Genomic DNA, 12,457 nt, shown 5'->3' on the forward strand with positions numbered 1-12,457 from the left:
AGCCCCAGGGATACACACTTGCTCCTGGGACAGACTACTCTCTGCTGCAGTTCAAGCTCTTCCAGGAGTCTGCCTTACTCAGCTTCATATGGGATTACCTACAAGAGAGGTGCTCTGGAACCCTCCAAGCAGCCACTACTGTCCCCAGAGCGGAGGCCAGGACTCTGCTGCAGAAGAGATCCTCTCTCAACAGATTACTGTCAAGGTGACTGTGGCCGGTGTGTAAATCCCCAGAGGGAAGGGAAGAGGGATTCAAGCATCTTTTAGTCTCAGTTTAACAATCTGTAGTTTACATCAGCGCTAAAGCATCAAAACCAAAAAGAGAGGCACTTACAGATCGAAGACGAGGTAGTGGAAACCTTCTTCTGAAATACTGTCATGGAGCCGCACTGCAGAAACACAAGCAAGAAACAGGGGGCTTCAGAATGCACATGGAGGATGTACCAAATCTGAGCCACTTGCTCTGGAATTTTACAACCAAAGTTTTTTCCAACTCCATCCCTGCAATCCACCATTTTTCCTCACCTGGGCACTAAGAACCTACGCTCTTGCCCTTATCTCCAACATTAGTCTCATTCATGCAGTTCCCCTCCAGGATCAGATCAAAAAGCATAAAATATTTATCTGCTTTCCTCCTAACACCTTCAGACCTCTGTAACTCAAATCAACCTTCTGGTCTCCTTACATCCACTCCTAGCCCATCTTTATGGTTCTCCTTAACCTCCCCTGGCTCTCACATTTCACAGTAAAACATACTTTAGTCTCTCCACCTATTACTCCACTTACATCTTAACCAAGACTTTCCTTTTTCCTTTCCTCCCTAAGGAAAGATATATCATAGCTCAGTGAACATGCTGTTTACATTTGTTGTGCTCTAATTCTATCCTAGATACTCTCTAATCAGCATCTACCACTGCATCCCACAAATTGCTCTCACCCAAACCTAACGATTTGCTCTTGACCAAATCTCAGAGCTAGTATTCCATCTCCATCCTCTGTGACATTAGCTAACTGCAACATAGCCAATTATGCTCATCTAATTAGAACTGGATCTTCCTTTGTTTTCCAGGTTCTCCTTTTTAAAATCACTCCTTTCAGGAATCCTCCTTACCCTTCTCCCTGCAGCATTCTGTGCGGTTTTACAGGCCTTTATTTTTGTTCCCTTCTCTCTCCCTCCATTCCTATCGCTTGGTTATCTCATCCATAATCATTAAATGGCATCACTATGTGGATACCATATACGGATTGACCCCTCTGCTCCAGACCCATGTTCTGCAAAACTTAAAACCTCAGCCTGTCTGAAGTTTCATGGATGCCCAAGGTGTCAACTTGTTCCATATTGAACACTGCATTCAATTTTTTGCGCACACATCTCCACAATGCCTCTTTTGCTCACCAATTTGAAGAAAGCCACCGTCACTAGGCCCATAACTTAGGGATGATCTTTGACTCACTCGTCATTTCCAGACCGCATACCATCTCTAAGGGTGACTATACACACTCCAATTAATGTTGCAATATCTTGTGTACTCATCATCTTTCATTTCAAAATGGCAGCAGGGACACTAACTTAAGCTCATGCAATGAGCTTTAGTTAAAGCACCTCTGCCACCATTTTGAAGTGCAGGACATTGAATACACAAGATGCCACAGCACACTAATTAGAACATTGCAACAGACTCAAATGAGTCTGCTCCAGCACGTTCCAACTCGAAGGCACTGGAGCATGCATATAGGCACCCTAAGGTTCTATCTTTCCTATCCATGCACACAGCAAACACTTCTCTAGCTCTCATCACATGGCTGAAGTGTACTACATACTAAAGTGTTGCTGCTCCTATAAGTAAAGAAGCTGGTCCCCTTTTGGGGACCAAAAGATGCAGCCTTGCCAAAACAAGACTTTCTGCTGCCAGAGTTACATCAGCTCCCACAAACAGCAGATCTGTTGCTGCCAGTATGGCTGCGTCCACACCAGGGGTTTTAATGACAGATCTGTAACAGCTACAGGGTGTGATCTTTCCACATATCTAGCTGACATTGCAATGCCAGAACAACTTTGCAACAGACAAGGCCTCAGTTACTCCAGCATTTCCATTAACTACTGACTTTGACAAATGTCCTCTTACTACAGGGGTGGGCAATTATTTGGGCCTGAGGGCCACTTAGGGAATTTTGGTGAGCTGTCATGGGCCAGATCAGCGCCACCCCCACAATAGCTCACCCAAACTCCCCAAGGGGCCAAGAGGAAGTGAAGCGAAAAGAATGTGGCCACAGGTAGGCAGGGAGCAGCATCCATGAGTGGGGCATGTGGGCAGGGCTGGGGCCAGGAAGAGGATCAGGACTGGGTGGCTGATAGCTTGGGGCCAGGGGCAAAGCCATGGGTGGGTCTCCATGGAAATCCTGCCTGGCCACTTTGTCCAAAATCCCTGGTGGGCAGTGGAGATTGGCAGCAGCAGCTGGAAGGAGCTGCCACCAGGGCTGCTGGGAAGCAAGTCTGGCTGCCACAATACCCCAGCACCATGGCATACCTGAGGGTGGCAGGACTGGCTGCATGTTCCATAGCCCAGGTTGCACACCGCACCTGGGCTCGGTGGGACCAAGGGATCTGCCATGGACCAGAACAGGCCTGTGAGCCATATTTTGCCCACTCCTGTCCTATTAACATCCAGAGTGCTGTTGCAGAAAGTCTCCTTGTCACTTTGATCAGATCTGCCAAATTTCATAGCCATTTACTGCTCCTTTTTCCCTGTTGCATCAAACAACAAAATTTTTCTTACCTTCAAGGTCCTTTACAGCCTCTCTCATTTAGGATCCAGAGGGTAAATTCACACCTCTAATTGGCCCAGGACACCAGCCTCCAAATCACTGACTTGTTAAAACTTTCAATCAAGCATTTGTATGCTCTCTCCCATGCTACTTCTCTCATGCAGGAGAAATGCTGACAAAGCTACTTCTTTAACCTTCTTAAAGTTCTCTTTTGTTGTAATGCCCCCCAAAAGCCCTATCCATGGGCTAAGTCCTCAAATTAATTGTGTTGACTGATCAACTGATTCTTCTCCCTTGTCTGCCTATGCTCATCTGTTCTCTCTTTTTCTACTCTTTAATTGTAAGGACTTTAGTTACTTAATTTTTTGGGGGGGGGAAGGGGAGGGAAAAGGCAGGAATCATCTATTTATATCACACTTAATATAGTAGGGTCCTAGCCCAGGACTAATATAGTGCTCAGATGCATTCAAACACCACAAATAAACAAGCCAAACCCCTGTTCTTGGTGTGCACAAGTCCACATTTTCACACCTTATTTTTCAGTAATCAAACTCAAATTACTTTTCTAGCAAAAAACCTTCTACTTTTAAGACTAAAATTATAAATGCTTTGCAGAGTCAAACACAGCAATGATGGTAGCAGCAAAGAGAAAAAGGACAGAGATTAGAAATAAGGAGCACTGCTTAGTTAACAAAACAACTGGCTCCAAGTGGAAAGATTTGCAGAGGGGGCAGCTCTCTGCCAAAAGCAATGATCGGTGGGAAGGGCACATGAGAGAGAGAGGTGAGTGAAATCAAAAGTGAGGTCCACAAGATCAACAAAGCAAATCCATGGGCAACTGTCATAAACAGGAACAAGGTGACAAAATAAAATGGTTAATAAAAAGTTAGTTGTGTGCAGATAAGGTATCCCAGGGACACTTTTTGATGCAAGAACGTAGGCCTGAGCATTCTCGACACACTGCAGTCACAAGAGGCCTCAGAGAGGGTGCTACAGTAGTCACATCAGGAGTGAGAAATAAGAATGAAAACTCCAGCTGAGGTGAAGTGGAGCCAGAAGCAGACAATGTCAAAACAGCACTACACAAAGGTGTCAACAAACAAGTTAGTATTAGAGGGAACAAAGAGGAATTTGAGGTCCATGACTCATACTAAAGGTGTAGATGGTAGAGATAAATGAAAAGCAACCACCAGGACAAAAATGTGGTTTGTAGTTAATGATTCTCCTTCTTCCAAATAAACATTTCTGTCCCAAAGAGAGAAAGGAAATAGAGACTCAGTTTGCCAAGACATATCATAGGACAGGGGTTGCCAATTGAGGATATGTGTACCGCTGGGGGTACTTGGGAAGGCCCTAGGGGAAACGTGGGGACAGAGCACCGCCACCCACCACTGCCACCTCCCAGGAGAAGGATGAGGGCAGCAGCACCCCTCTGCACCACTGCCGTCATCCACCACCCCATGCTACTGCTGCTCCATGTCCGGCCATTCACCACCCTTCCCCCTCACCCCCCAGGTCCAGCCACGCACCCCCCTGTCCCCTCCTGCTCCATGTCTGGCCACCAGGGGTACTAAAAAAGGTTGAAAACTCCCATCACAGAAAATCAAAAAGGCTGGGAGATGTCCAAAACATCTGGTAAAATATGAATGTCTAAGGTGAACGGGAAGGCAAAAACCAGATAATTGAAAGGCAGCAAGCAACGAACAGTTTTATAGGCAGAGGAGTTCTGAAGCAATAGAAGAACCTTCAAAAAGCAAAACTGTAGTTTGATTCTAAATAGTGGAACTCACACGAGTGAACTAGAAACCTCTGCATAGCCAGAGAGTTGACCCATAGGATAGAGTGGTCCCCATGGTGACGGCTGCCCAGAAGGAAAAGAGAATGAGACTTCATTGAAGGATGTAGGCCACACGAGAGAAAGTGCTGTGGCCACAGGGGAGGGGGATCTCAGAGCAAAATCAATCTGGAATTCAGTGAGCTCCAGGGGATGGGGCATTGGAACAGCCTGGCAAGAAAGGGTTTGAAAGACAACAGTGGATGTTGGCAGATGGTAGAAGAATGACTGATGCTGGTAGTAATGTAGGTAGGAAGACAAGAGACAGAGGGTCCACAAAGATGGGAAAGAGGAAGAGAAAAAGAAAAAAAGAGAAAAGTAATATCTATTCAGGGGATAGTGGACTATTCAAACACAACCAATAACCCTCTCCTTCCCTTGAATTACAGCACATATCCAGGCTGTTGGGTGCTGCTTTCATTTCTCCTCACCATGAAACAGGAATAGCCTTTTTTTATTTCATCCCACCCCAGCACAATCCCTACCAAACTACCCTGCATGTCTCCTGTCAGGCTTCTCCCCCTGAAATCTGACAAGGGAGGCACTAGTCCCATCAGTTGCATGCTCATGACCAATTACCAATTTAATATACAGATTACAGCTATTTACTCTGTTCTCAAGTACAACCCCAATTACCAGAAATGATCAGCTTAACATTACTGCTCCTTTATAACACCATTCAACCACCTCATGAAGCAGCACAAAAACCTGTAGGTGCCTCCCTCATTCTCCAGGCTGACTAGGAGATGGACAGAAGGACTTTACAGTCTGTTTTGTACTCTACTTCACTTCAGCTCATTGTGGTCTTCTACGAATCTTACAACACGCTTAATGCCTAAAAATCTTTTTTTCCCCAACTGATACACAGACCTCTTCTCCATATCCACCTGAGAGCCAGTCATCTTTCAACTCTTCCTGAGGTGGACCCATCTCAAATGTGGCAATGGGCACCAAAACACATAAGAGCTTATCACCTCCAGACTCTCTCAGCAAAAGGGCAGATGCTTTCAGATGGTCATGAAAATGGAGGTCTTACTATCTCTAAATCCTGTGAAGGTTGGTAGCCCTAGCACCCTTGCTCAGCACCTTCCTTCTTTTTTCCACCTTACCATCTTTCTCCTTACCACATTGGTGTGATTCAGTTTGACACCTTTAGCTCTGCAAAAGCTTCTTGACTTTTCCTTAACTGTTCACATGGTGCTTAACAATATAAAAAAAAGACACTAGCAAACATGTATAGAACCAGAGGCAGGAAAAGTCATGAAAAATTCCAGTCACAAACATGTTCTACAGAAGGAAGGCTGGAGCATTGTCACAACCATGATGATTCCTAAAATACGTAAGAAGGGTTTTATTGCTGGCACCATTTATTAGACCAGTTATACAGCGTAAAGGTAGCCCAATAAAATATACCACTGAAAAAGCCCTTGCTTCTTACAAAAGTAACAACAGTTGAAGGACATGGGGAAAACAAAACCCCCAATCACTGCATCTCGCCCATCTCCCTGCAGTGAAGGACTGTTCCCTACACTGCATTCAACAGTACTTTAATTATTCAAGCAATGAAGCTTCCATCACTTCCTTTGAGACTACTGCAGACCTGCATCTCATGGCTTCCTTCTTTAGGCAGAAGATACTCATACATCTAGTGCAGCAAGCTATCAAAGCAGAGCTTCACGTTTTATTAGCACAGAAGCAGGTCACCTAGGAAATGCCAAAGTCCTCATGACTAATCACGTAAACACCAAGGGCTTCCCAGAGGAGTTCATTCACACTGCCCACACAGCACTAAGAGAGAAGGGGATACAGTTACTTCCATTAGCAAACAGTAGCTCTGAAGAGATCATTCAAACCACATTTCCTTTCCAGCAGGACTGTTTTAGCCAGAAGCTTTTTTCAGAATGGGAAGCAGTATACAATCATCCTAGATCTTGCAGCTGTAGAGATTCCATCCCTGCCAAGGTTGCATATATGCAGGCCACCACGACAGCTACTACAGATTGTGCGTCTCAGCTAGGAGATAAAAGGTGCTGATTCAGGAGGCAAGCAAGAGACAGGGCAAAAAGCAAAAATAAAGCAAATGAATGAATCTGGTAGGATGGCAACAGGGGCAAGGGGGAAAAAAAAACCCAAAAAAACCCAAGAATTGAGACAAAGAATTTAATCCAATTTCAGAACATGGTTAAGGACTCTGGCTCAAGACTTCAGTCCAGTTACAACACAGTTAAAAATCACATGTACACACTTCACTGTTTGCATCACTCTATCCAGGTTCCATAATTAGACCAAATTTATAGTGTGGGTAAGGCCTAAAGACAACTGCAGAAGTCTAAACAGGCTGCCTGCAAACAATACTACTACTCTGAAAACAAGTGAGTAGGATAACTTTTGGATCGTCAGGGTGTCACATAGACAGAGGTCATGGCAATACAGGAAGGACACAATTGAGTCATTGATGAACCAATGCCCTTGCAGGTTGCTAGAGTGAACCAAACTACATAACAGTGCTTTTTGGGCAAGATATAAAACTGAGGTTGGTCCATGAACATTTCATCCACTTTATGAGTTTGAAACCTTCAGGTAACAACATTCTGCTTACTGAAACTCCTCCTGCAGTCCCAACCAAGCAGTATTTTTCTACATTTCCCATCATAAGCAACTGAGTAATTTGGCCTTGTTCTATAAGACATTATCATTAAGGTTGAGCCCAGTCTACTGCTGGAAGAGACATTTTCCCTAAATTTTAAAAAATATTCTTGAAAAACCTCTGTGCCTTATGACAACTCAGGGTAATTAGAGCAAGGGTCTTGTGGCTTAGCATCACCAAAACAAGCGAGAACACCAAATTTTTTGGTCACCATGTTCTTCTCTCTCTCTCATGCTCCTGGGAATCAAACTATGGCTCTGATATCACCCAGACAGGATTCATCTCAATAAGTATCTGGCATCCGGAGCCCCTCTAGAAAAGTAGTATTTGGGGGGAGTTATTCAGGGGAAAAAATGCATGTCCAGTGTCACCTGAGCCAAGTTGTACAAGCCACAGAAAGTCATGTGGTGCATGTGTGCAAATATGAGGCTCTGTTGCAGGTCTATTTGCAAGCAGCCTGAGGTCAAAGTGAGTGACTCAAGCTGACATGCTGTGGTCACTGAACCTGAGCAAGGGCTACATTCTGGAAGTTCAAGAGCTTTCTAAGAATGCGAGTTACCTGCTGTCTGCCTGCCTCCCGCAGGGGCTCCTTTTGGAAGTTCTGCCCCAAGAATACAGCTGTAGTTTAAGGGCTGATATTTCCAAGTGCTCTAGACTTCACATGTACTTAGATTTTACTTTAAAGCTTAGTACAGCTTCCTATTCTAAGGACTAGTATATGGTCAACAGACTAATACAGTGTCAGGATACTGTGGGTCTCTCAAACCTGTAATTTAAGTTTATCATACACAGTACAGGACATTTCCACTTTTTTCAAGAGTTCATCCAAACACTTAAGTAAAAAAAAAAAATGCACCTATTCATTTCACCCATCAAAGTGCTGTAGTTTTTGTGAAGGTGTCCAGGTAATATTAGAGATTCAGGAAATTCAGTCAAATTCAATCAATACTGGGATACAAACAATAGATGAAACTGTCAAACCATGTCCTTGCTAAGGCCCCAAAGCTATGTTTGGGGTGTACTTAGTGAACACTACTAGCTGGCTGTGCCTGCCCTATAAGCAACTGCTTCTGTTCAGCACAAGCTGCCCCAGAGTTGCCATATGTTACCTCTTCTTGACCCTCGCTCAAAGGACTTTGTCTAGAACCTGCACTTACCTCTCCTGCATCATACCAACAACTGCCACAAATCCCCTTGCAAAGAGCACCATGAGTTCTTCTGCTGCACAACGCAGCACTGAAAAAAATGTCCCTCAGTCCCTCTGAGTGTAATGGGGGTTTCATATCAGCGTGAACTCTGTCAACCTGCTGCAAGCAATATCCACAGCAGTCAGTATGGTTACCTTAATGCAGAGGAGAATAGTCAGAGTATGTTTAGCTAAATGAGCTGTGCCCCACAGAACTGTCAAAACTGTTTTGCAGTTAGCCACATATGCCTATTACAGGGCAATCCCAAACTGAAGCAGTTATATATATGTACCTCAAAGACACCTGCCAGTTCTGAGTGGCAGGAGGAGGGGAAGGGAAGCAGAATTAAGGCTGAAGAGAAGAACTGGCTTATAACTCACTTCTGAATTCTGTACTTTTCAGAGCTTGAAGCAGAGGTACATTCAGCATGTTGTTTCTCTCACCCTTACTGTTGGGTAACCTTACCAGTGTGCTAATCAAGTTGGTGAGCTGTAACTACATACCACTTGGGCTGCTTAAATTAAGTCGCTTTGCCCACAGTACCCACAGAAGAACTAATACATAGTAATGTAGATTTCTGTCCCCCATGTCATAGTAATGACCACACAGCAACTCTTTCAAGTAGCCATAGTGGTATAATTACAAGTGCTCTGGGATATTTTGGAATGAAAATGGTGCATTAAATGACAGCCACTCACTAGAAACAACAGCAACCTCACCTCTGGGCAGATTCTAGCTAGACAGCAGGCGAATGTCTGCATCCCTCTTGGAGCCATTAACATGTTAGATATATCCCCTAACCCCTGAAGGGGAGATGTACTGGAGGGGTACAAGAGACTGCTGCCAGGGAGAAGGGGTGGATTAAAATTAGATTCTAAGCTTGCCCCACACTCTTGTCTGAAGAAGTTCTAGTATTTGCCAGAAGATGCTGAAGCTACAAATACAAATACACATGGCCTGACAGACGGCAAACTGAACACGATCATCTGCAGCATGAAAAGCGAACTGACACAGATGGCTACCACCCACTCCCCATCTCCCCACCTGCTCACCATATTAACAGCCAGAGAGAGAATTGTTCCACCACTTCAGTAACTGGCTGAGTGTCAATACACTTCCAGCACTGCTCCCAACAAACAAGATGCGAGTCCCATTAGGAGCCATCGCAAACGTGTGTCTACGGAGGATGGTTCAGCTCCCATCCCAGCTGTTTTCCTAATTACATTAAACACGCAGAATTCATTTGCAGCTGCTCGGGCTGCTTCCAAAAGGACTTCCCTTTTAATTAAAAATTTGCTATTAAAAGGCATTAAAGTGTGTAATACAAATAATCCTCTGGAAATCATCTGTTCCAGCAGTTAATGACCAACTTTGTTAGAATGGTAACTAACAGCAGCAGGACAGTTAGCTAACAGGACACTGCATACTGCTGCTAACCACTCCCAAAGGATTAGTCTCCCCTCTGCCCCTCCTCTTCCTTGTGGCTGTCCAGTGGAGAGAGGTTACTGAATGTTTGTTGTATGGATTTCAGCTTGTTACTAGCTCCCCAAACCCAACCATTTCACACTGGCTGTGCTTTTAAGACCCTAGAGAACATAAATAGTTTTCCCTTCTCAATACATAGCTTCCTTGGAAAAGGCCAATATACTTCAGACCCATTCTACAGTTTGATCTTCATTCCCGGCTTCCTTCCCCCATACATTTTTCTCCATTCCCTTCCTCTTACACATTCCTTCCTCTCCCTGCACTGTCTGCAGGAATACACAACCCAGGTTGAGAAACTGGGAAATCAGGAACACTACTTGACTAAGCTTACCCTCTGGAATAAATATTTGCTCGGAGACCAGTTTAAGAAATAGGAAAAGGAAAAACACATTCCATTCAATATTTTATGTTAATTACATTTCAACTTTAGCTGACCTTTATTCACCCCTTTAACTTTATTTTGCAACCTTGATATCAAGAGGAAAGATTAGCACGTTTCTTAAACACTTGGCTAAACCCAATTCAGCCCTATTGCAAAAGGCAAATGAGTTTGCATAAACTGGGATTTTTTGCTTTTGTCCTGCTTCAACTGCAATCATGATACAGCTCCCAATTACCCATTAATTAAAGACAATATGCTGCAATTTGTTTAAAATTTTACATACAACTGTGTGTGCATCAAGCCAAAACAAGGCTAACACTAAAAGAGCCGTTTAAAATCCTACAGTTTACTTCTTCCTTCTGTTCTGCTTGTTTTTTGCTTGGAACAATGTGGGTGGATCAGGCTTCCACTTGCAGGTACTTTCATTTTCTTATCCTGACCCAGCACACTGCTGGGTCCCAAGGCTGCAATGGACCAATTTATCCAAAGGAACGGAAACTTTTTTTTTTTAACTGAATCCAAAATAGAAGCTGAGATTCAATCAGATTAGTCTTTTTCCCAGTTTCTATTTTATAAATGTTTTCAAATAAAAGCCATAAATCCAAGATCTGTCCTATGGTCAGTGTTCCTTTATTTCTGTCTACAACATGGCTGAAGCAGTGTTTGATGCTAGCCACATCCTAAGGCAGGGGTAACTAATGGGCAGCACGTGTGCCACCAGCAGCACAAGCAGCCTGTGTGTGGCATGTGACAGAGAAGCGGGCAGTCAAGACAAGTGGCAGATACAGCAGAAAACAGAGCAGCAGATCAGGCAAGGAGCACAGGACAGAGCAGTGATTAGAAAGCAGCACAGGGCAGGGAACAGAAAGCAGAACAGTGGATTAGGCAAGGGCATGGAAGTGACGTGGCACTCAGGGAGGACACTGAGCTTAATTTGTGCCAGGCCTGCCAAAAGGTTGGTTTCTAATGTCCTATAGTTTCCTTGTCCTGCAAGGATCACACTTAACCCCCACCCCCCCAGCAGGGGCATGGCCAATGCCAACCAGCCAGCATATACAATAAGCTAAGTTTTCCTAGCATGTTTCTCAGAGAAAATACCAGTTCACATTATTCAGGGACGTCTGGCTAGAATCCTAATGATGGAGTAATCGTGGTCTTTAAAATGCAACCTGTTACTTCATCCGCCTGCAGACTGACAATTTCTATGGGCTTTTTCAGAGAAGCAGCTCCAAAAAGGCGCCGTTTATACCTCCTTAATATTATTTATGCAAAGAATTATGCTTCCTTCTTTGCCTTTTGTAATATTCTCAGTTTGAACCTATCATTTTGGCTCTCTCAAAATCCTCAATAAGATATCTGAATAATTTTACTACAGCTGCTGACAAATATCGATTTAAAGGTGCCAGAGAATCATACCCCCCCCTCCCCTGCCATCACAAGTTGATGGCAAAAGGCAAGTCTTGGGATCAGGGACCAGATCCCAATTAAACCCTTTCTACTTGCCAGTGCAGGGGGAGCCCAGGATCATGATCCCAGGCTCCCCTTTCATTGGCAAGTTGAAAGCCAGATGCCCGAAGGTCTGGGGCTGGAGCAAACAATCAGCCAACTGTTGGCCCTGGGGTCTTGAAATTGGCCCCAGTACAGTTTCAAGGCCAGGGCCAACAACAAGCTGACAGTCAGCCTTGGCCCTGGCCCTGCCACACATTCAATTTAAGGAACCATACCAACCAGCCATATATTGCATATAGAACATTTATTGCTGGTTTGCCATTTTAAGGCATCTTAAGATGGGAGAACACGTAGCATATGCACCATGATTAACAAGTGCAGAGCTGTTCCATAGCCCCTAAACTGAGGTGATAAGGGGGAAATATGTTTCTAAAGCTGAAAGAACAGACAAGGCTATTGGAAGATAAAAATAAGAGAAAGAGAGAATCACAGGCAAAAATTAAGGGATAGAGTACCAACAGTTCAGGGAATTCTCAGTTGGACAGAGTTGATATGCATTAGCAGCCACATGGGATTTAAAGTTCAACAGTCAAACACTTATGGGATAGAAGGCATTTGACTCTTCTGATGTTGACGGGCTTTGTTCCTTCTCTTATGTTTCTAAGCCCCCACCCCACTAAACTAAAGAGAAAACAGAACAAATAATA

General features: G+C 44.1%; 1 protein-coding gene across 15 annotated transcripts in view; it reads right to left on the reverse strand.

The window, feature by feature from the left end:
- CAMK2G (calcium/calmodulin dependent protein kinase II gamma) overlaps window positions 1–12,457 on the reverse strand; it is a 172,736-nt gene that overhangs the window by 75,689 nt on the left and 84,590 nt on the right. For all 15 annotated transcript variants that reach the window (XM_059729735.1, XM_059729736.1, XM_059729737.1 and 12 more), the window contains exon 4: window positions 335–389. In XM_059729735.1, the coding sequence (XP_059585718.1) occupies window positions 335–389 (55 nt within the window). The remainder of the gene's footprint in view (window positions 1–334; window positions 390–12,457) is intronic.

Source organism: Alligator mississippiensis, chromosome 6 (assembly GCF_030867095.1).
Source record: "Alligator mississippiensis isolate rAllMis1 chromosome 6, rAllMis1, whole genome shotgun sequence".
In the NCBI taxonomy this organism is placed as follows: Eukaryota; Metazoa; Chordata; order Crocodylia; family Alligatoridae; genus Alligator; species Alligator mississippiensis.